At 39.5% G+C, this 24494-nt stretch overlaps 1 protein-coding gene across 1 annotated transcript in view; it reads left to right on the top strand.

Annotated features, from left to right (window-relative positions):
• Nucleotides 1-24494, top strand: part of CDH2 (cadherin 2) — a 119918-nt gene that overhangs the window by 62873 nt on the left and 32551 nt on the right. The window contains exons 3-7 of the mRNA XM_063326770.1: nucleotides 16377-16603; nucleotides 18457-18594; nucleotides 19673-19828; nucleotides 21595-21739; nucleotides 22782-22954. Coding sequence (XP_063182840.1) covers nucleotides 16377-16603; nucleotides 18457-18594; nucleotides 19673-19828; nucleotides 21595-21739; nucleotides 22782-22954 — 839 coding nt within the window. The remainder of the gene's footprint in view (nucleotides 1-16376; nucleotides 16604-18456; nucleotides 18595-19672; nucleotides 19829-21594; nucleotides 21740-22781; nucleotides 22955-24494) is intronic.

Genomic DNA, 24494 nt, shown 5'->3' with positions numbered 1-24494 from the left:
AATGACATCTCTAGTTGTGATGGGGAGAACGCATTTGATGGAATAGTGGAAAGAAGTGATGCGTCCCATGTTGTTACCTCCTAAAATATCACACGGTAAGGTGCCCCAGGTGAGGGAGATCTGTTTCCTTGAGGCGTTGCTGTCTGTCTTGGCTCTGCTATCCTGCATCAAGATTTTGGGAAGACCATTGTGTCTGCTGCCTTTGAAGCTGAGAATTTTTTGTTCTCTCCCCATCTTCCCCATTTGGGAGAATAATGGAAGAGTTCTCACTGGCACCTAAGAGACAAGGACCTTATGTAGCAATAGTATTGTCCTGAACAACATGGACACATTTTATGGCAAACAACACTTGGAGGCATCTAGTTGAAAATGTGAAGGCAGGGAATCAGGTTGAGTCATATATAGAAGACAGGGTAAGAAAAGGCATTGTGGTGACAAGGAGTATTACTAAAGGGAGATTAATTAATACTAAAACAAGTTAACATTGCAATACTGGGCAAAAGAGCAGAAGTCCATCGTATCTGAAGGTAAGCTAAAGTAAAACCAAAGCTGTGCAGCTGTACATGAGACAGCTGAATGTGATTTGTAAACAGATTGAATGCAGTTACTGATTTTTATCCTGAGGGCTTTTTGAGTACCACAGATAAATCACAGCTGCATGACTAAAATATCAGGTGTCTCAAGTTATTCTGTTTCCTTGGTCCTCAAAGAAAAAGTTGAGTTGTAGTATTGGAGACATCCGGCAACAAAAGAGTTAAGGAAAAAGCATGTAGATTGGTGATACCAGTCTTTTGGAAATCGGTAAGTTATATCTATAATGGGCAAAATGCCAACAGTCACACATTAAAAGTGACATCTCTGCATTTTTAAGAAAAAAAGCACTGTAGCGAACTTTATCAAAACATTAACTTCTAATAAAGCACAGCAGCCATATTGCGTGCTTGTGAGCCAAAAGTCTTGTTAATATTACCTAAATGCCTTTCTCCGTACCCAAGTTACTGTATGTAATTAATTTGTGGTATCACGTATATGTTCCTTGGTAATTTTTCTGATTTATGACAGTACTAAGCATGAATCTGTTAAGACCTTCACATTAATATTATTTTATGACATCATAGTCTGTTGTCTTTTGTAACGTCCTTAAGTTATGTACACAGTATTACAAGGATTATTGAAAAATGGACGTGACTTCTAAATGGAGTTCAATTTTCAGTGGCTCTTTGCTTTCCCTTGGCAGCATATCAAAGCAAAGTAATAATGTTTCGGTGCCAGTATTTTAAAATGTAGCTCAGATGTTTAGTGTAAGGTCAGATCTGTTCCATTTCACTTGCTGCTTCTTCCTGCTGCTCGAGAGGCTGCTTTCAGTTTGCAGAAATCCCTTTCTCATGGGAAGGTGAGCTTTAGATACCACGATCTGAGCCCTGAGAGGCAAATCAAAATAACGCATCGCTCATTTACCGTAGGCATTGCCCAACTTAATAAGGGTTATTCTGGACTCGGAGCACTCAGCTGAGATGGCTGCTCAAATTGATTATATTGCTTGGTAACCTGTCTGATGACCTTGACAAAGTGCTAATGCACCAGCCATGTGGAGTCTCTCCACTGGGCAGGAAGGTCTGCAGTACCTTCCCTGTGAGCAGCTTGTCCAGACAAAGCTGTAGACGTGTGATGCCACATACAATCACAGAATGGTTCGGGTTGGAAGGGACCTTAAAGATCATCTAGTTCCAACCCCCCTGCCATGGGCAGGGACACCTCTCACTAGACCAAGCTGCTCAAAGCCTCATCCAGCCTGGCCTTGAACACTCATGCTCTGGATGGTGCCTTTTGGACAACTACCAAGCCCGTGTTTGCAGGCTCTCAGGCTGTATTCATTGGGAGCTCCTCCTGGGGGCAAACTGAGAGGGAGGTCATCCTCCCCCTCTACTCTGCCCTGGTGAGGCCACATCTGGAGTACTGTGTTCAGTTCTGGGCCCCCCAGTTCAAGAAGGGCATGGGAGTGCTGAAGAGAGTCCAGCGGAGAGCTACAAAGATGATCAAGGGAATGGAGCACCTCTCTTATGAGGAAAGGCTGAGGGTCCTGGGTCTGTTTAGCCTGGAGAAGAGAAGACTGAGAGGGGACCTCATCAATGCTTATAAATATCTCAAGGGTGGGTGTCAAGACGATGGAGTCACACTCTTCTCAGTGGTAACCAGGGACAGGACAAGGGTCAACAGATACAAGCTGAAACACAGGAAATTCTGTCTCAACATGAGGAAAAATTTCTTTACTTTGAGGGAGCCAGAGCACTGGAACAGGCTGCCCAAAGAGGTTGTAGAGTCTCCTTCTCTGGAGATATTAAAAACCCTCCTGGTTGCATTCCTATCCAGCCTGCTCTAGTGAACCTGCTTTGGCAGGGGGGTTGGACTAGATGATCTCCGAAGGTCCCTTACAACCCCTGCCATTCTGTGGGATTCTGTGAATTCCTTGCCTTTTAATATAAAATGAGGTGGGGTGATGTGGATATGGGTCAATTCTCCGATTACAGTGTGCACATTTTAATAGAAAGTAGATTGTAGTGGAGTGCAACACCTGCACTGAAGTTACTTGAAATGGCTAGAAAACATTGAGCCTTGTGGGTTTTTTTGGTTTAATTTTCTGGGTGTGCGTGTGTGAGAGGGTTGTTTTGTGGCTTTGTGTTGGGATGGTTTGGCTTGGTTTGGTTTTTTTGTTTGTGGTTGTTTTAGGAGTGATTTTGGGGAGTTTGGTTTGGTTGGGTTGGGTTTTGTTTTTCGTTTTCTTTTAAAAAAAAAAAAAAACAACAACAAACCAACAAAAAACAAAACCCAGTCTTCCTAGAACACAGCCCTAAACCCTGGTGAAATAGAACCTAAAAGGTGTTGTAGAGTTTGACTCCAGTCCTTGCTCGCAGGATGTCGACTGGCCAGACCTGCCTGCAGATGACTGTCAATTCCCTCAGACATAAGTGGGAGGAGAGGGTGGTTTTAGCTGCTGCTGCTGAACATCAGACTCCGAACATCTGAAGACAGGTTGCTATTTCACGCTCTACAGTTTTGTTTCAACAGAAAATTCAGTATGTTGTCTCGCTGAATAACTTTGTCTTCTCTCGATAGGTGAAACTATTGCATTTATGGACCGAAAGCATTTTCATATGCATACAAGACGTGTCTTGGTTATAGTAACTGTCTGAGATTTATTGGAGAGGAACTGTACATCATGCACCAGCAAAGGAAAGAATTTTACCATGAGTAACTTTCACAATCATTTAGGTAGATCATGAATCTGCTTATATTAGCTATCAAAGTGCAGCGTTTCGGTGATCTTTGTACAAGATGTTCAAGATAATGCTTATCCTAAGGAAAAATATCTCTGCATCAACGGTCATTACTGTAGGACACACTGGGTAGTATTTTCTGAAGTGCATAGCAAGTGTAGCGTGGCTTTCTTTATTCCCTTTGCAACCTGGCATTGTTTTTTGGGGAGAGGAAGTGAAAAAAGATGTTTTTTCTCATGAGTGAATGCCACAGGTGTCTTTTAGGGGAATTCAGACACTTGAGGAAAATTGAGAGGAATACAGATGGCAGTTGAAATAGCCGTTGAAATGTTTATTACAATGAGGATTTTCTGCTCAGATTCCTTTTGGAAAGGAATATTTAGTATTCTGGTAAGCAAAGCAAGGAATGCCTTCCTATTGAAATAAGACACTACTTGGGTTTCTAAAAGCAAGTTTAGTTTCATTTTTGTGATGCATTGATTCTGCAAGCTAGCACTGAATGAATTTTTCCATTACCCAGGATGGCTTGGACCACCATGTTGAATTCATGTAAATGTAGAAGTTACTATTTTCGTTTACTATTTTTTGTACTGATTGCTGTAGGGATAATCCCTGGACACTCTGCAGTCTGGACATTTGGAGGGTGATGGCTGCGTAATCTTTACTAAGAAACTTTGGATGTTGTGACTAATAATTGAAAAATCAAGGCTGCATAGAGTAGAATACTTCACTGCTTCTCAGCAAAATAGTCTTGACTCAGACAGTAGTAGGTTAATTGCCAAATCCAGGAATGAATCCTAATGATTCCCTTTAGGAACGATTATTGCATGTAGGGTTTTCACTGCGATATTTATAACTGTAATCTTTGGTCTCGAAGCTCATGTAGCTGCTCAAACCAGCAAAAGGGTTCAGAAAGGTAATATCCTGCTCCCATCCTTAGGCTTTGCTAAAAGTAGAATTTTCAGTTCTAGTGCAATCAGTCAAGCCCCTGCCATTTTCAGGCATTATTCCAATCTAACACAATTTGAATGTCAAGTGTCTTGTGTTTTGCGCTCACAAGGCCCACAGGAAAGTCTAGACAAAAAAAAAAAAATATGCTGCATTTATCATAGGAAGCCTATCTTCAAATATATCAGAATGTCTGTTCTTTTTCTTTTCTGTTCTTCTGTGACGGGACTGAATCACGATTGTTAAACGAGAGGCTGCTCAGCCAGGTCTGTCTCTGTCTGTTCCCACCTGGAATAAATTGCATAAATTTGCACAGCGCTGTCTTGGCATAGGATCCTAAAGTATGTCTTAATTTTGTGGTGGCTGTATTGAAAGTTGCCTCTTAAATGAAGTCTGTCTGTATCCCTCTCATTTATCTGCATATTATATCCAAGGATTTTTTAATTTTGTTTTTTCTTTCCTGTATTAACGCAGGTACCATGTTGTGCTGCTGTCATGCTTGTGTGCGTTTTGCAAAGAAAACAGTTTTTATCAGTGTTTTTTCCTAGCATAACACCTTTTTTTACTCCCGTCAATTTTATTACTGTCATTTGAAGTTAAGTGGATTATTTGAGCCTGGTAATTTTGTAATCCCTAGACAGGATATGTGGAGAATGGTAAGTGTTGTCCTTGAAGGGAAGTAGCATTGCTTGAATTTTGGCTTAAACTGTCTCAGCTGTATGCAAGTGACCTCATCTTGGTCGTTTTAAAGAGTTTGCACTATGTAGTGCAGTCAGACATTAAGTGATGATACTACTTCTGCTTGCAGCTGGTGTTTCTCTGACTTAGTCCAGCCAGGTGGGCATTCCATGACATACAATAGTAATTTGAAAAGACTCAAGTCAGAGCTATGAGTCCATAGCTCAGGCCCAAAGAAGCCAGATTTCTCTTCCTATTTTTGTTTTTCCTTTTGTGCTGTTGAGATTTGGTAACATTGCAACGATGGACTGTTTCCATCCCATTGAGAATATGGTTTAGGTAATCAACCAAGAAGATAAAAGTAATGAATAATCATCCGGGAGCATCCACTAAGTGTCAGTCACTAAAAAGTATTCCAGCACTGGATTATTTTCTTTCTGCTCATTGTACTTAATTTAGCTCAAGAGGAAAAGCCTGTAAAACATGTACTACTCTTTGCTGCTATGTGTAGAACTGAACACAACTTAAGGCTTTGCTATGCTGTTGCAATGTTTTAGGTGAACTTCTATGGTCAGCAGTGTCAAATGATTCCCTATACCTTTCCAGTTCATTTAAACAGGATGGCTCATGCTAGTGGTCCTTCATTTATTTTTAAAGTGTCTACACACATTTATTGCATCTAGGGGGAATGTGAGGTGTGTTCAGAGAGATGCGATAACAAGCAACAGGTGATAGAGGTACCTTCAGGTATATGAAATTAAGCATTTTCCTGCCAGTTCTCTTAGTATTTCCCCTCTTTAATGATTAAGTAATTAATGATTAGTTAGCATGTCACCTTTGCCATTTTAAATGATGAAGGCTATACATAGCAGAGAGAATACTTTCACGGGCAGGTACTCCCTTATAACGAGATAGACATATTGCCTTCGCTTTTTCATTCCTCCGCTTTGTTACGGGAAGCACTGCTGTGGCCTGGCTGTGAAATACACTGTACTAGCCTGCACCAGTCACCAGGTGCTTTTTTGATTTTTAAGGTCAGATATCTGTGTTTAATAATAATAAAAACCTGAGGTCTGACTAGATAACATTAAGCTGCCATGGCAACTAGTTTTCTGCCTGAGGCCTACTGGACATGATCCAGTGATAGTCTAATCCTCGGGTTTTATGATTTTTATTGCTATCTAACACATCAGTGTAAATACTGCTAGGCTGTCTCTGCTCTTCTTCCACCCCATTCGGCAACTAGGAGGTTTCTTGCCCGTTTTTGGTACAAAGTACAGTGTTCAAGCAAATAGGATATTTTTTTCACCATTATCCATTTGCTAAGGTAATGAGCACCCCTGTATTATAGGGTGGTTCTGCTTTGAGGTCGGCTGTGCCTGCTGTTTGCTATGGGGACGCTGGTGCAGTTGTGTCCCAGTGTCCATGTCCAGCTCCGCTGGCTGGGAGGTTCTCCAAGTTCCCCCTGGAGACAACAGAATTCATCTTTTAGGAAGACAGTGGCACGCAGAGCTGCCACGGTAACTCAAGGATGACTAAGGACCATTTAAAAGTCATTAAAAAAATAATTGCAGCTTTGGAAAATTAGACCGTGGTGTGCCCAGAGGAATGACCTGTAGGGGAGTGACAAACGCCACCAGAGCATTGGACAGGCCAGAAAGAGGAAAAGCAGCGCTGATGTTTGTGGAGGGTCATCACACTCAACTTTGTGCTGGTTTGTGAAGCTGAAGAGGAACTTCAGGGAAAACCGTCCCCTTGCTGCATCCATAGCCACCTGGAAGGGGCTGCAAAACGTGCTCCCAAGTGATGGGTGGTATCCTGGGGTATGCAGCAGAATACAGAATATTAAATGGTCCTGCATCTGCTTCAACACACTTTTTTTTTTTTTTTTTTTTTTTTTTTTTTTTTTTGAATGGAAAGCAGGGGTGTTGGCAGGATCACTGCCATTTTGTCAGAGCTAGGAATTTTTTGTTTGTTGCAGTGCAATGCAAATACACTTACTGCTTCTGCCTGAGCAGTAACTTAATGAGAAAAATCCATTTTATTTTATTTCTTTTCATGGTAAAATGTCACACATAGCCTAAATGGGATATATGCATCCTTCTCCCATGACAGTCTAAATGTGATATATGCACGTTCTGTTGTTGTTCCTAAACCCTTCTTAGTGTGGGAGCTTAAGCCACTATGGAAAACTGCTGACCGGTTGAATTGGTGAAACAGATCATCACTCATTTGAAAGTACGAGCCCGTTTGGTATTCCAGCAAGTCCTGGCTCTTTACAGAAACTCCAGGAGCCTGCATTATTATTTATTTAGTTCATTAGTTTATTTTTTTTAAAGACAGCCCTCTAGTGACAGGCTCTTTCTGCCTAGGTGTGCTTGAGGCCTGAGCTGCAGCCTGGGTTCTCAGCCTGAAATTAGTGACGCTTTGGCACCTCCCCACCTGGGTCAGGAGCACAGTTTGAAAAGAAGGGGCAGGAAAAATGGGAGCATCAGGGAATAAAGTAAGTTTAAAAAAAAATAAAAATCTAGAAAACAGAACACCTAGAGAACGGGTGAAGGAGGAGGAGGAATAAAGAAAGAAAAAAGAGCTAGGAAAAAAAACATGAAACTTGAAGCCTAGAAGGACTTTGGGCCAGGAAGAGTTAGCAAAGAGAAGATACAAAAGCCTCTACTCTCTGTTCTCACCCTCCTTATTGCTAACAAAGGGGAGGAGAAAAAAAGGAAAAGCTAACCTTTTTTTGTGTTTTCTAAAGATAGACTAAAAGGCAAAGCTACTTATCTAGTTTTTACTAGATATTTAAGTCATTACTGTAGCAATAAAACTGGCCTTTAATTGCTGCACCATAATTGTAGGTATTTGTTTCTTACGCTGCTTAAGGTCACATAAAAATGAACAGAGGTAAAAATAGGTTTGTGTTAAGTGCCTGAATTTTGAAACTGTTTTCTGCTAGCTATCTGCAGAGACAGTACTTTTGCTGTAGTCTCTCCTGGTTTGACTGTTCAGTAGATATATTTTTTAATTACCAAATTGGATTTTAGCAGGTGTAGTCAGTTGATGCATTATGGGTATAAGAGATTAGTGTTTAATCCTTCTTTTTATTACTGTGTAGATTGATATACTTGGGAAAGTATTAAAGGTGCGCTGCGTACTCCAGAGTACAGAAATGACATTTATTACTGAGTTTTCTTTCAGCTAGCATCATTTAGGAAAAAAAGCTGGTGCAGAACTCTGCGGGGGCCTATAGGCTCATCTGTAGTGAAACTGCCTTAAACAATGCAGAGGAGAGGAGAAGGGAAAGAAACCTTTAAGTGTTTTAAAACAAAAGCAGTTGTCGAAATAAAGTACTTCCCCTGCTCGAAGATGCTTATTCTCTTTTTCTGCATTTTATTTTTTCTAAAATAAAGACAAAAGGGGTGTCAAAGCGCAGAAGATCTTTGTGTCAGTGAGTGGTAGCGGCAAGGGCTGAAAAGAATCAGTGATTCAGATATAATTTGGACTCTGTTTGAGATACCAGTCCTGTGTTTTGCTGATGGCTGGTATTCCCGTTCTGAAAAGCTGCAGAGGCATTTCCATCGAATAGAAAGAACATTATCCCCATTTTCATTCTGGCATGCCTGTTAGGACTTTGTTCTGTAAACAAAGAGGATTATGGGAACTGGAAACTAGATGGCATTTTATTAAAGAACTGTGCGAGTCTTTCACTGTGAATGCAAGAATCGGATAGCTACCTGCGAAAGAATATACTTTAAAAATAGACCTTAGTGTTTGAGTTAGTTGGGTTTATGAGGAAGCAGTCCTCTAATTTAGGACAGAGTATGCGCTGGGCTTTAATATTTCCTGTTTGCACCCTGCAGCAAAGTACTTGAAAAGAAAAGGTCTCAAAATATAATTGTACAAATTAAGAATGAAAAATGCATGCTGCAGAAGTAGGGAGAGGGAGGCCTGTGTCCACTGACCTGCTGTTGTGTAGACTGCCAGATTGCTTCAAAAGTGTGTTGTTTTAGGTAATGTGCATGTTCTTTTCTCTATAAGTGGCAGGCTGGGGAGTGGGGCAGGGAAGAGAATTGCATTGAATGAACATCAGATGCAGTAAGCAGCACAAAGTATTTTTACCAGCTTTTCATACAACTTCTCATACAACTTTACAGCTTTTCTGCAGTAGACTACTCACTTAGCATCTTAATTCCATAGAGTAAAGTCATATATTAGTAATAGGTTTTACCTAATGCCTGCTGCAAATCACGTTGGAACTGCTTTCAGCTAATGAAATAAGTGTACAGTATGAATTAAACCATTACTCTTGCAAATCACTTTTCCTTTTATTTATTGTTTTCCTAACTGAATAGACAAATTATTAAGCAAAGAGCACAGCATGGAAGTGCGGAAAGTTAAGCTGCTACAGGTTAGATCGTGAAACACCTGAAGCTGGTAAATAGCTTGAATGTATCCCCAGTTTTATCTCGGTTGAAACTTTTTGGTGTGACTTTTTTTTTTTCCCCTTTTGTGAGCTTCATAGCCTGGTTTTCACTTGGCACCGCGTTGTAAAGCTTGTGAAGTCAAGCGAAAATAGGAATTAGAAGCAAATGGCCATATTTGGCCCTTAATAAGTGGCAAAACTCCAGTTGGTTTCATGTGCCCCACTGAAGTAGCCTTCTACACGGCGTGGGCTGGGTGGCAGAACGCAGCGCTCGGCACAAAGGCAGAGGTTTTCAAAAGCAATTACTGAATTAGCAGGCTTGCTTTTCAGAAAGTGGTAAGCAGCTGCCTTTTGACGGCCAAGCTTTCTTTTAAAGCGTCACAGGTTGGTTACTCGAAAAAGGCTCAAAATGAGTAGCGCTTTGAGATTTTTCTGGATGGTCTGGAGTATGGGATAAACTACAGTGCATGAATCTAAAAGTAGAAAAGGAAAGGGGATTAGAAAAAAGACTAGAAGAACCTATTAGAAACAACAGTGGTGTATTGAAGCATCTCTAAAGGATATAATGACAAACTGAATTATATTGCAGATAGGAAAATGCCATTGTCTAAAATAACCTGATTATCTCCCATATTTATTTTGCGTCAGCAATTTCTGTAGCTAATTTTCTCAGCTTAGAGGTGAGAACAAGACATTTTCCTGGCTGCTGTAGACTGCCATGTACCAAAAAATCAAAAATCAAATCATGCTTTTAAGCTGGTCTCAGGAAGTTCTAAAGTGAGATCGACTTTAAAAGTGCTGCTGGTGATGGAAAAAGCAAGTTAGAATGTAGTTCAGTTCTTTGTGATTATAACAGTCCACCATGATGTCAATACTTCTCTTGAAGGTTGTCTGTAAAGGAGGTCTCATGGTGACATGCCACTCCAACAAGCCATGAGCTGAAACAGGAGCATGTGCACTGTGTTAGTAGGAATAACAGATCACCTTACAGACTCTGAATAAATGACTAATTTATAAAGTAGTTAGTGTTGGGTTTTATGTGTTTTAGTGTAGTTTTCAACAGTTTCTCTCTCTGAAAAGTAGGAAGACTTGTTAAATACAGAATGTTTTTGGAGAAGGTAGTGTTCAGATATTAAGTATACAGAAGCTAGACAGTTCAAGCACAATGTTTCCATATAATTTCTCATTCTGTCAAAGGTAAAACTGGTATCTGGCAGGTAGTTGTATGTAAACTACTTTCTTATTCTATTTATTTTATCTGCTGCAGAGTGATCCTGAGTGGATTAAATATGCCTGGGTTTTCCATTTTATGATACACACTCTTAACTGTATTGCTGGAGTGCATATGTTGTTGCAATTTCCATAATGTCCTCTAAGTGAGTCTTAGCCTTGAGGTTGGTGCTTAGGCATTGAGAGTAGCATTCAAGAGGAGTAATACTGTTCCAGCAAATTTACAGAAGGAAATACATTTTTTTTTTGTTTGCTTATATACATGCGGATGTTATCTAGAAATGAATTGGATATTTTCAAAGTGCAGAAATCCAGATGGCAAACTCAATGCATCTGTCTTGGGAGCAAAGTGAGTAATGAACATTCTGTATTAATATTCTGTATCGTACATTAATATTTTCACAAAAAAAATGATGTTAGTAATGCAGCCTGTTATGTCATTCTGTGCTCAGTCCTTGGGTCAAGTAATTCTGATGTTATTTGCCAAAGATAAAAAGAGCAGAAGCAGATTGTCAAAGAGTGCAGACCAACATCAGTGGCTGAAAAAGGATTTTTATTGTCTGAGAAATGGTTCTGGATAATTGAAGATTACTAGTAAGGGACATAAGGTACATGTATTTTGTAGGTACTCTGAATCATTCATCTCGTTAGACCTGAGTATGAGTGGCGTAGCTCTCTAGTGCACTTCAAATCTATTTGCATGTTTAGTTCTTAACGCTTTGTAGACTACGCGTGTATACATATGTCATAATTACTTCCATGCAAGAGTGTTAACTTGAAAGCTTGCTTTAATACCACGGAACTGTAGATTTTCATTTTAGAATGTTTTAGTCTCAGAGGTTCTCTCTTTTTTAGTAGATTACACTTGTCTCGGGTTTAGGACAAGGAAAGACTTCTAAATTAGGATACTAATGGCCTTTAGTCATAGGGTCTAGTGTTTAATAATAATCATATGCTGATACTAAATACAATATTTTTCTTCTGTTTAAAGACCCTGGTTTTGTAAATCCTTGTGCATGGCCTTATTTTGAGCATGTTGAACTAATTGCATTTACTCCCATGCGTCAAAGCTGGTGTGCATCTTACTGTTCTGATAGGACCGAAGGTATTCGTCATAAAGCCAAAATAGTTATATTTCAGATTATGATTGAATAGTTCCTAGCAGTTTCAAATAATATACTTAGAAATCTTTTAAAAAGCAGGTACATTTCAGAAGGTGCAGAAGATACTCAAAAGAGAAATATCGATGAGTTGTTTTTACAGATCGTGGTACATCTGATCGTTTATGCGGAGAATGCTGTTAAACAGCAGTAAAATAAGACACTTGATTACTCTTTCTGTTGCATATAAAGTGACTAGATGCTACATAGTGTGTCTGGTTAACCCTTTTTAAAATGAAAATAATCCATACTACTGATCCGTCAGCAGAAAATGATTTTTGGAAAGCATACCTCCCTTACATGTTGTTGTTAGAAAGAACATGGTTGGTATAAACAGTCATTATTCTCAGTGAAAAAAAATATTTCCTGTCACATTTTTGCAAAAATCTTTGCCTAAAAACCCACAGTCAGAAATCACTCTTTGTTCATACTGGTTGAACACTGAACAATGGAGCAAAGTGATCTAAATCGAATTTACAAGACCGATAACCATGCAGTTGGGGGGAGAGTAGCTACTGCACAACCTGTACTCTGTCAAGGTAATTTAATTATGGATGGTTATACTTGACTATAATTTGTTAATGTGTGCTCCTTGCAAAGGGAGAAAAAGTCTCACAAAGCATTGACAATTTTATACATTTTTACCAGGATGCTGTCAAAGGAAAGGGATTTTCATTGAATTTCATAATATAAAGTTGCCTGGAGGAAGAATGTCAATGAAGTGGCCAGCAGGGTGGTTTTTTTCTTGCCCCTTTTTTTTTTTTTTTTTTTTTTTTTTGGCTACTGGAGTCTATGTGTAAGAAGATGGGGGAAATCATTCTTCTTTATGAATTTGAATATCTTAAAAATTAATATCTTACGTTGCAATAGTTGGGAAATCAGTTTTTATAAAATCTTGTTGTGATATTTTAGTCTTTTGGACCATAATGACTGTAATATTAATTTTAAAATTCAGCTTCTTTAAAAACAGTAATGATCAAAGATTAGATTAATATTCATTCTCTTTCCCGCTCCCTACTTTTCAGAAGTTAGTCTGAGAAGAGCCAGAGGTGAATCTTCCTCACTCTTCATCCTTTTGGTCGAGGCACTCTTCTGAAGAGCAGATTTAGAGAGCAGCTGTAGCTGAGATGAGAGGTCAGCAGAGGCACAGAGCTTTGGGACATATCGCTGGCTGTTTTTTTCCGTAGTTTCTTAATGTGAGCTGTTTCTAGCTGAGAGTTTTGTTTGTGAACAGAGATGACACTTGGAGGAGGCCCAGCTTTCTCCGTGCCTGGGGTGTGGGTGGTCTGTGCCTCTGAAGTACGAGCAGCACTGTTCGGTAGTCCAGTCATTAAGTTCTTAAATCATTAGATAAAGTGACTTTTGAGTAAACTCTTCTTGTATGCCTCTTTATTTTTGTGCTAAATAATACAGACTCTCCAGCTCTGAAGGCTGGCTAATCAGGATTACAGAATTAGGACTGTGGTAATGGTTTCTGCACACTGGTATAGTTGTTTTAACTGCTAGTTCTATATCCTTGGCTTAGAATCGTGCATTTCCTCAGTTGGCTGTTGCGTTTCAGCATACCGTCATGGTAAGCTGACTCAAGCCACAAGGCTCAGTGTTGAAAAGAGTGGAGATCAATGGGTTGGTCAACATCTGGGAGCTGGAGCTTCTGCATGTCATTTTCTCCTCCTGTGTGAACAGCAAACCAGAGTTTCTGTCACCTTCTCCAAATCTTGCAGACCTGTAAGTCTGTAGATCCATAGGAAAGGATGTTTCAGTTGTACTTTATGGAGCAGGTAGGATGGACTTCAGGACCAATAGGGATTGCCTACAGAGTAATATATATATATTTATAGAAACTAATCATAGAGTCATTTTGGTTGGAAACCATGTCCCTCAGCCCTGTATCTACATATCTTTTGAAAACCTCTAGGGTTGGTGACTCAACCACTTCCTTGGGCAGCCTGTTCCGGTGCTTGATAACCCTTTCTGTGGAGAATTTTTTCCTAATATCCAGTCTAAACCTTCCCTGGCACAACTGGAGGCCATTTCCTCTTGTCCTGTTGCTTGTTACTTGGGAAAAGAGACCAACACCCACCTTGCTACAACCTCCTTTCAGGTAGTTGTAGAGAGTGATAAGGTCTCCGCTCAGCCTCCTTTTCTCCAGGCTAAACAGCCCCAGTTCCCTCAGCTGCTCCTTACAAGACTTGTTCTTTAGATCCTTCACCAGCTTTATTGCCCTTCTCTGGACACGCTTCAGTACCTCAGTGGGTAGTGAGGGGCCCAATACTCAACACCGTATTCGAGGTGGGGCCTCACTAGGGATCACTTCCCTAGTCCAGCTGGCCACACTATTCAGATACAGACCAGGATGCTGTTGGCCTTCTCAGCCACCTGGGCACACTGCTGGCTCATATTCAGCTGGCTGTCAACCAACACCCCCAGGTGTCAACCAACACCCCCAGGTCCTCTTCCACCAGGCAGCTTTCCAGGCACCCCCAGGTCCTCTTCCACCAGGCAGTTTTCCAGGCACTCTTCCCCAGGGCTGTAGCGCTGCATGGGGTTGTCGTGACCCAGGTGCAGGACCCAGCACTTGGCCTTGTTGAACCTCATACCATTGGCCTCAGCCTATCCATATCGCTCTGTAGAGCCTTTCTACCCTCAAGCAGATCAACACACCCACCCAACTTGGTGTCATCTGCAAAAGTACTGAGAGTGCACTCGATCCCCTTGTCCAGGTCGTTGACAAAGATACTAAGTAGAAGTGGCCTCTAAGATACAAAGATACTAAGTAGAAGTGGCCCTGGTACTCCAGCCCTGGGGAACACCACTTGTGATCAGCCGCCAACTGGATTTAACTCCATTCACCACAGCTCTCTGGGTCTGGCCATCCAGTCAGTTTTTTTACCCAGTGAAGCATATGCCCATCCAAGCCATGAGCAGCCAATGCAAGGGGCTGAGTATTTATTAGCATTTCAGCAAAGCACTCTCACTGCTAATGAGGAAGACCTGAGGCAACATCTACAAGGAGCGCCACAGGAGGAGCCCTAGCTGTGAGGTTTCAGCTTTTTACCCAGGCAGATTTGTTCTTCCTGGGTTCAGTTCTCTGTGGGACATGGCATGATCTTCTACCTGAGATGAAGCTGGTGTTTCATGGAAGGAGACCTTCAAAGTCCGCGAGCCACCTGGAAAGAGCAGTATCCCTGCTCAGCCCAGCAAGATCAGTATTAAGAAGATTGATGTTTTGTTATTTATTTTGAGGAGTGCTGTGCTTTATCTCATTCTTGTACATGATGGACCCTTTCAAAGAAGTATTTTGTACAGTCTTTTCTGTCAGGAGAGGGCAAAAGGGGTAGGTATTCTGGATAACTGAAAGGGTGCAGTAAGGAAACAAATTTTATATGTCATCTGAACATCAGCTTGGTCCTTGAAGTTCAAATACAAAAAGGTATGATTCTTCTCAGTACCTTCCTGAAAACAGTGCATTACAGAAGAAAGCATATGATGTATGGCATTTAGTAGTGATTTTTCTTGAGAGGGACCTTTAGGTTTTGAAGCTAAATAGTTTGTGCATGGTTTAGCACAATATAAAAAGCCCAATAACTGAAATGAGGCATAAAGCCTCATTTCATCTTCATCTTCACTATGTGCGTTTCAGCACAACCTTCATAATGATGTTTTGCACTTCTATTGCCCATACAATCAAAATATTTCATAATGCTTTGGAAACATTAAAGAGCGATCATTGGTTATAAAAGCACACTTTCATTTTTTACCTACTATTATTTGCACTAACCCAGAAGATAAGTGGTAGCGAAAGCAATTGGGTAAAAAAAAGCAGCAACCTGTTATCAATTCTGTTTCGTGCACTTCACATCATTATCTATACAATCAGTTTTCCTGACTTTCTTGTTCCAGTACGAGTCTTTCAGACAGGACAAAAGGAAGGAGAGCGGGAATTAAACAAGAATGAGTAACTCTTAAGCAGATAAATGGACATGTGTGGTACATGAAGTAGCTTAAAAAAAAAAAAAGTGTTTAACTTAGATTTTCTCTGTGAGGTAAATATTTACCGCTGCCTTTGTCTTGTAGGTGAGGGATGAGGAACTCAGGCCCTAAATTCGTAAATGACCTACCTGAGATAATACAGCTGAATCACAGGCTGAGCTGGGCACAGAAGTTAATCTCTTAACGGGCTTCTGGGTTTCTGCCTTACCCTCGTTGGCAGAGAAGGAGCTGGAAGCACGGTTGTGTTTGCAATTATGGTTGCAGCGTAATTAAATTTGTTGAGTGCTTTTGATGAATTGACTTGACTGGATCTTTTTTGTGAGACTTGAAGTACAAATCCCTGCAGCTGTTCCACTGGAAACCAACTGAAACATAGAGCAAGACATGGAGGCAACTGGTTTTCTTTGGGGAGAGGGGGTGTGTATTTGGGAGATCAGTGTATCTGGGGTTAAAAACTCCCCTCTGCCTAGCAGTCCACAAAAGGGTATCGTTGTTATGTGGACTTGACCCCTAAAGTGAAGTCTTAACTCATAATTGCATGTGATAATAAGAGCAACAAGTTAAGTCTTTCTGCTTTTGAATAGTTGTTCTTAATGCATTTTATGTCACACCGAGTTCAAGTGGGCTGCTTTTTCATTTTTCATTCTTCGTTTTTTTGTGTCTATTTTACAGTGAGGTTTCGAAGCTGTGACGGAAACAAAAAAATACACTTTGGAAGCAGCGAGCCAGAAGATTTCAGAGTAGGTGAAGATGGTGTGGTCTATGCAGAGAGAAGCTTTCAACTTTCAGCAGAGCCCACAGAGTTTGTCGTGTCTGCTCAAGACAAGGAAACCCAGGAAGAATGGCAAATGAGAGTGAAGCTAACCCCTGAACCAGTCTTCGCAGGGCCTTCAGAAAAGGTAAAACAAAAGCTAAATGCTCCCTGTAGAAACGTATCTCTGCAAAAAGGCTTTAAAATAGGGATTTGATCCTGTCTGTCATGTACCTCTCCATGAAGCATTTTATTAATGGACAACAAGTGTATGCAAAGCCGGAGCTTCAGGAAGAACGTTTTTATAGCCTGTTATTCTGTAGCTTTGCTAAGGCATGGAAAAGCATGCCTGTTCAAATATATAGGATTCATTTATGTTTGAGCTTTTTGTTTGTATAGTTTGAGATTTATATCTGAATTTAAGTCAGACATGGTCATTTCTTTATTTTAAATTGCTTGAAAGTATTATAGTATTTATTCGAGCGGTTAAATATAACCACAAAATAAACAAATTTGTGCTAGAATGCATCAGTCACGTTTATTAGATGGGAGCTGTAGATTTACAGCAGTAGTAGGAAAGCATTTCTGGCAGGGAATATTGGCTTTGTCTTGTCCCTTCATAATCAAATTGTAGATTGTAAATTATTCATGATTCCAGCACTACTTGGTAAGGAAGATAGTCTCCCTCTGCTGGAAGCTGGCATAGGATAAACCACGTACTAAAAATGTACAAAAATCAAACCTAGCACTATACAAATAAAAATGCATTTACTTTAGGAAAACAATATTAGGTCTACTACCTTTTTCTGTTATATTACTTGCTGCCTGCTGTTTCTTACCTTCTTTTATAAAGTGCTTAGTTTACAAATGAAGAACAAAAGGTATTCATAGATGAACGTACCTGTAATAGGTATGCATTAAGGATTTAATCATAATGTCAAAACAGACAGTGTAGTTATGGAAGACATTTTTCCCAAGAACACACTGGAGACCAAAGCTGTATAATCCTCATTTTTTTGTTTGCTTACTTGATGATTGTTTTAAATCTTCTACAGCATGTTTTTAACAAAGGTAATGTTGTCATTTTGTCTGTAAAAGTGTAGTAAAAGAGCAGATGCTTTGTTATGCCAGGGCATGCCCTGTTCTTTCCAAAAATCCAGGTCAGGCATCCTTACCATCAGCAGAATGTAGAGTTGGGGAATCTGACCTTCAATTGGGCATCTGTTTTTACTCTATTTGATTAGATTTTTTTTTTTTTTTTAAAGTCGTTCTCTTAAAAGATTTGGAAAAAGTTTCTGTTGCCCTGTCTCCGCCTTTAAGCAAGCTAGCATGGCTATATGTGTGCTGGCATCCAAAGGCTGAAATGAGTGCAGATATAGAAGGGAATAGGAAGGGAATGTTGACACCCAGCAGAGATTAATGTCCAATGTGTAAAGTGGGTCATCTACTGCATCCATCATGGCTGACATAGGTTTAAAATAATTACAGCATTAATTCTATGGGATTTAATAGGGTCATAAATATTTGAGACATTCCTTACCAGTATGTATTAAACTTCTCTTGGAACTCAAATTATATTTTAGCACACCCAGATCTAAATTTAATGTACAGTAGCACATTACCTGAACTGAAGTTCTAGCTAATGAGAAATACATAAAGTCATACTATTAAATTCTGCAAAATATTAACTACTCTTCAGAAAGTGCAGAATAGTTTACACAGTAGTGCCACATTATAAATGGTTTATAATTGTATTTCTCCTCCAACTTGAATAAGGATAAAAGAAAAGGAGTTCTTAAAATTTTGCAGTGTAGTTGTAAATAATATTGGTTATTTTCATTCTGCGCTGTGAATGCAAATAAAACAATTCTATGAACACAGAGGAAAGACAGCCTTTCAGTCAATTATGTAATTGTATCTGAGTTATTTTATAATGTCTACTAGTAATTCTCATTCTAACATGTGCTTAATTTTATCTTGTACCTGGGAACGGACCAAAAGAAAATTGAAGACATCGTATTTCCATGGCAACAATACAAGCACAGCAGCCCTCTGAAGAGGCAGAAGAGAGACTGGGTTATTCCTCCAATCAACCTACCAGAAAATTCCAGAGGACCTTTTCCTCAGGAATTAGTTAGGGTAAGAAAGTTAATAGAAATGTGGTTTCAGTGTCCCTTGGAGAGCTCTTGAAGAGAATGATGTCTTGTTCATAGTCCAAACGTTTATCAGAGTCTTTTGGGCTGATTTATGTTGCTGCCTCTGTGCATATTGGGCTGGGCTGCATTTTCTATTTTATTTTTTTTTTAAGTTGCCCCTGTCCCTCCTGTACTGGTGGAAGGTGACCTTGGTTTGGGTGGCAGGCGCTGTGATAACTTCCTTAAGTGGTTAAGGAGGATCTCTGGTGGTTCAGGAGTTCTCTAGTCTTCTGCACTGAAGTTTTCCGCCTGGGAGAGGAGGAGCGCACCAGGAGGCAGGAGGAAACAGGATGCGACAGGGCGAGGGCACTAGTTGCTCCATAGGATTCTGCAGCACAGATCTGGCCATTGTCAGGAGCCCAGCACAGGAGAGGGCTTCCAACCATGGTACTGGTTGGTCATGACCAACTTCTGTGAGGGTTTGTTGGAACTTGGTAGAGCATTAGCCCAAGTTGCTACGATATAGTTTTGCTCTGCTTTGTTGATGAGCAGTGCTGGTGATTCACCTGCTCCTCACAGATGCACTGCCCTTTAACTTTTCCCTTGGAAGAAGAAACCAAAGTTCAGTCTTTAAACAAAAATGGCAAGTTTCTAAAGGGCTACTGCCAGTAGCAGAAGAGAGTCTATAGCTTTGTTCTGGAAAGATACAGAAGGGGGGAAAAAACAAAACAAACTTTTTATTTCTTATGTAGTTTTATGACAGTATATGTTTCCTCTAGGATCTAAATGATACTGTTTAAGGCAAAAATGCTTATTTGTTTTGGTTTAATACAATTGATCCTATTATGAGAAATAAAGAGGGATAATTTCACGTTCCTGAAAATTCATGGACCAACTTTCTAACAAAAAGCGCAGCTGAAAACCTCAAACTTTATACTAACTTTATACCATTTCCCGAATAATTATTTTTACGAGTTTAACTTAAAGATGGAAAAAAAAAAGAGCTGCTGTTTGTCTTGGCAGCAGTCACGCCCATTGGTTGTTTGTAACTAATGTAAATATTATCTTTTTTTGACATGTAGATTAGGTCCGATCGTGATAAAAGCCTCTCGCTACGGTACAGTGTGACTGGCCCAGGAGCCGACCAACCTCCAACAGGCATCTTCATCATCAACCCCATCTCAGGACAGCTGTCTGTGACAAAGCCTTTAGACCGGGAGCAGATTGCTTCTTTTCATGTAAGAGTTTAATTTGCCATAAATCAGATTATCAAATTGAAGATTAACATCTGCTTCAAACATGACTTGAGCAGCCAGCATTTAGTTTTCTATGAGATATGATTTTGAAGAGTTTGTAGCAGATTTGTATTTATTGTACTTACTAAGGCTAACTCTTCCTATGATTAAGCAGCTTAAATACATTAATATATGTAAACAGTGATTAAATGCATTTAGATAAAGTAATTTTAAAAGATTGAAATATGGATACTGTAGCTTATAATTCAAATACAGACCATTGATCACAGTCTCCACTGTATTGTATATTTTTCAAAAGTTTACTTTTCATTCAGCAACTTAAATTAGGATGTGACTGCTATTAGAATTGCAGCAGCTGTAATTTGAGAAATGGATGGGAAGAATAACCTACCAATTTTCATTTTCAGGGGCAAATCTAAGCATTTTAATGGAATTGTAAATTAAGTCTGTCAGCTTATGAAAATGATATTCTTTGCTCTAAAGAAATTGACAAAGTATACCACGGATTCCAGTATTAGTGGAAAAGAAAGGTTTGAAGGAAGGGGGGAGACCAGGAGGTGACCTAAAGTTGTCTCTGCTTTTGAAACACCACGCTGAAATCATTACAGAAGTCGCTCAGCTCCTAGAGAGTGTTTCCAGCATGTCGTGGATTAAAACACTCCTTGCCTCGCGTTCCAGGAAGCCCTTCGAGTGCTGCTCCGAACAGAGGAGGCAGCAGGAGGCATCTGGGGGGAGGCAGGGGGGGAACGCCTCTCACAAGAGCACGACAGCTCTGGCATCTGCAAGATTTTTGCTGGCATTGGCAATTCAAGATTTACTGACTTAGGAATTTAAATGTTATGAGTTGTTTTCCAGAGTGGTGAGTTAGTAATGCCCTCTTGTTCCTTTCTAACAAGTTTGTAGCCAAAACATACATATGTGTGTGTGTGTACATGCACACACATATATATAAAAATATATATAATGGGCATCAGCAGGAGTGACGACAGGAAAAAGTTGCTCTTTTGCCTAGCAATTGTCTGGTTCTGGCCTGGATACCTAGGTTTAAACTTTCAGAAAATACTGTGTTCCTTTTTTTCTGGCTGTCCAATTTAAGGTGATTTAGGTAAACCTGGCTGTCAAAGGTAGTTACTCAGTCCTTTTTGACAATGAGGGCATTAAATCTAAGTGTCTCAGTATCTTTGAAACTCAGTCCATAAACAATACCTTAATTTTAGTCTGGAATTTCTGTGTGTTTACTGACAGTGATTTATCACAAACCTTACCTTGGTGTTGCAGGTAGCACAAGTCTGTTCTATAAACTTTTCCTATGCATTCATGTCTATTCAATATCTATAATATCAGTAAAGAATTTTTGAAAATGATGCCAGTGTTCCTTCCCTATAGATTATTAATAAGTTTCTATCTGGTTGCTATAAATCTGCATATTTCTAGAGTATGCTTTCTAATGGTCATTACTAAAATCAGATTTATATATGACAGTAGGCACTGGTATTAATCGAAATTACATGATTCAAAATAATTTTCAATAAATCAAAGTAAATCTGCAGTTTAGAATAATTTAGAAGTCTGAACAGTAGTTCCACGAGCAACCTGAAAACTCAAATGTTGTCGATATGAGGAAGCAGTGGAAGGTAACAAAATACATTGAGCTAAAAATATCTGGTCTGAAACTTCCTGCCAACGTTATTGTATCTATTTGTGCCTGTATGTTGTGCAAATTCTAATATTTTTAATGACGTTTGCAGCTGAGAGCGCATGCAGTGGATGTAAATGGAAACCAGGTGGAAAATCCTATTGACATTGTTATTAATGTCATTGATATGAATGACAACAGACCTGAATTCTTACACCAGGTTTGGAATGGGACAGTCCCTGAAGGATCGAAGCCAGGTAATACATGGGCTTTCAAAGTCTGTGCAGTAACGCTGAATGTGATGAATAGGGTGGCTTCAGACCTTGTAACACTTTCAGAGGTGTCTTACTAGTGTGATGAGCAAAATCTCTTATTATTTCATGTTATTTTTAATTCAGTTTTTAGTACGCTAGGATTAATTTCCCAAAGAAGAAAGTATTATGTACATAAACTAAAACAGAGCAGTCTTTAAGAATATGACTTTTAGGTTCCTGTTTTGGAAAATCCTATTTATAGTGTCGCAGTTCTTACAGTTATGTTCATGATAGCCATTGACGTTCATTTAGTTGACAGCTCAGGGTATTAGAGACTTCTGAAATACCAGCAGATCCAGTTCTAGTTCTGAATCTCAGAGGCTTTGGAAATACTGGGATTTGAAATCAAACAGTTTCATTTGAATTGTCGAGAAAACCCTAAACGTTGTTCACATCTCATTAAAATTCTAATTGGCTCAGACTAAAGTTTGCACTGTGGCTGAAACCACTTTCTTAATTTGTCAGTAGTGCAAAATGAATTCTTCAGAAAGGTTAGCCCAAGAAACGTATTTTCTCACTTTGCAGTGTTGACTTGGCATTTGAGATGAAAAGAACATGCATCTCAAAGACCTTTTAAAGAGTATTATTTACATTGATTTTCAATCATTATCAGTATGTGCACCAATTCTGAAAATTAATTATATTTCCTTTGGCCCAATTAATAACATTTTTAGCTAAACGTAAGGAGCTCTTTTGTTACAGAAATGTTATTTGTGGCAGAATTGTAGGATTTCATTGTTTATGGAGGAGCTTCTTCAGTTCTAAGCAAATCTGATATTTTATAAACACGAAGTATTTTTATCTCCTCTTATGTATTTTAATTACTCTGTTGGTGAGTCTTGGGTTTAACCAGTTTGTTTTAAGTAAGGGAAGGAATGTTTGGAGTTTACCAAAAGAAATACATTCTTTGACCATTGCTTGTAAGTGATCTTGTGTAATCTGAGTAAACTGTTTATATAACATCAATTATTTATCTTGCTGCTAGGAACCTACGTGATGACCGTTACAGCCATCGATGCTGATGATCCCAATGCACAGAATGGGATGCTGAGATACAGAATCTTGTCACAGGCACCGAGCAGCCCCTCTCCAAACATGTTTACAATCAACAACGAGACTGGTGACATTATCACCGTAGCAGCTGGGCTTGACAGAGAGGTACGGCAGGTCTCAATCCCATAGGCTGGCTTGTACTTAATATTGTGAAGAAGCACGGTTTTTGCTAGTAATTTATGAATTCTTCTCTCCCTCCCTGGTCTGAACTTTCTCCCTGGAAAAAAACTGGACCCATGTGTTCTGTATATGTCACTCTTGTTTCCATGGGGTCGTGGAAAGGATCTTGTCTCACAAGCCTGTTTGTTTTTAAGGAACAGGCACACACAGAACGATGCAGATAAGGATCTCAGGTGCTCAGCCTGGGTGCTGAGATGTGAGGTGCTCCTCGGCTACAAGCCGTTCCTCTTGATGAGCTCCATAGGCAAGGAGTAGATGGAAAATGGAATTGACTATATGTTTTATTTATTTTGGAAGCTCCAGGAGAGCTTCTGTCTTCCCTCTGTCCTCTTCCTTGCTCCTCACAGAGAGGTGGCAAATATTTGAAATCTTCTGGATGCCATGTTGCTAATTTCAGATCAGTAATTCTCTAATCTGAATTTTACTTATTAAAATAAACTAGGAAAAATCTTACCAATTTTAAAATTTGAAAGCATGTGTCTAAGAAATAAACCACTCAGTAATACAAACTGTGTAGATAGAGACTTGTCTCAAGGCCTGGACACACATTCAAACACTTTAAAAAAAATAATAAAAAAAATAATCTCTGACTGTCAATAATTCCCTGCTACGTGCTGGGCAAGTCCTGTTCTGTCTAGACAGTTCTTCACCGTTGCCCACCACCGGAGAAGAAAGATGCCAGATCCTCTGCTCTGGTTCACCCATCTGTGAGGTGGGAATAAAAATATTTCCCTCCCAACTCCAGATCTGTCACATGGACTAGCTGTGCTTTTGAACCACTTGAAAACTTAAGAAGAGATAAACATTATTTTATAAACAAACTATAAAATCCAAACAAATCTTATTTCAACACATGTTTTTTCAACTTCTGTTTTACTAACCTCATTTGAGCTCATTAAATCTGAAGCTTTTTTAAACTGGATTTGCTGTTCAGCTTTTAGCTGTTCGCTTATACTTATGTAAAATGGAGAACAAAAATATTTCTGATGCTCTGCGTCGGCTGTTAATATTCTGATGCATTTCAGTTTGAAAGGGGCAATCAGGAGATTTGAAAAGCTAAACAGACTGTTAGATATTGTAATTAAGTTTTAAAATTTTATTAATGTTAATTCTATTTAAGTTGGTTTTGAAGAGGATGGATTTGAGGAGAGGAAAACCCTGAACTTCACTGTACTGCCCTATTAAATTAAAAGAATGATGGGCAGCTTTGCCCTTGTTTTTAAAATCCCCTGGTCATCTTTGACAGGTGAACTTTCAGAAGGACATAGCGATAACTCTGAGTTTTATTACTCAGTGACTAGCTGTACTGGAGTGATTTAGCTTGGAAGAAACCGGCTGTCTGGAGCTTAGGCCCTCGCATTAACAGTTGGAAAAGCCTTGTCATTTACCATCAGTTTTCCTGATGGATCACTGTGCTGATACCCAAATGAGTATTTATAAACATTTCTTGCACATATTGAGTATT

This window comes from Chroicocephalus ridibundus, chromosome 2, assembly GCF_963924245.1.
Source record: "Chroicocephalus ridibundus chromosome 2, bChrRid1.1, whole genome shotgun sequence".
NCBI lineage: Eukaryota > Metazoa > Chordata > Aves > Charadriiformes > Laridae > Chroicocephalus > Chroicocephalus ridibundus.
The sequence above is the reverse complement of the archived record's forward strand: the minus strand, read 5'-3'. Positions and strand labels throughout refer to the sequence as shown.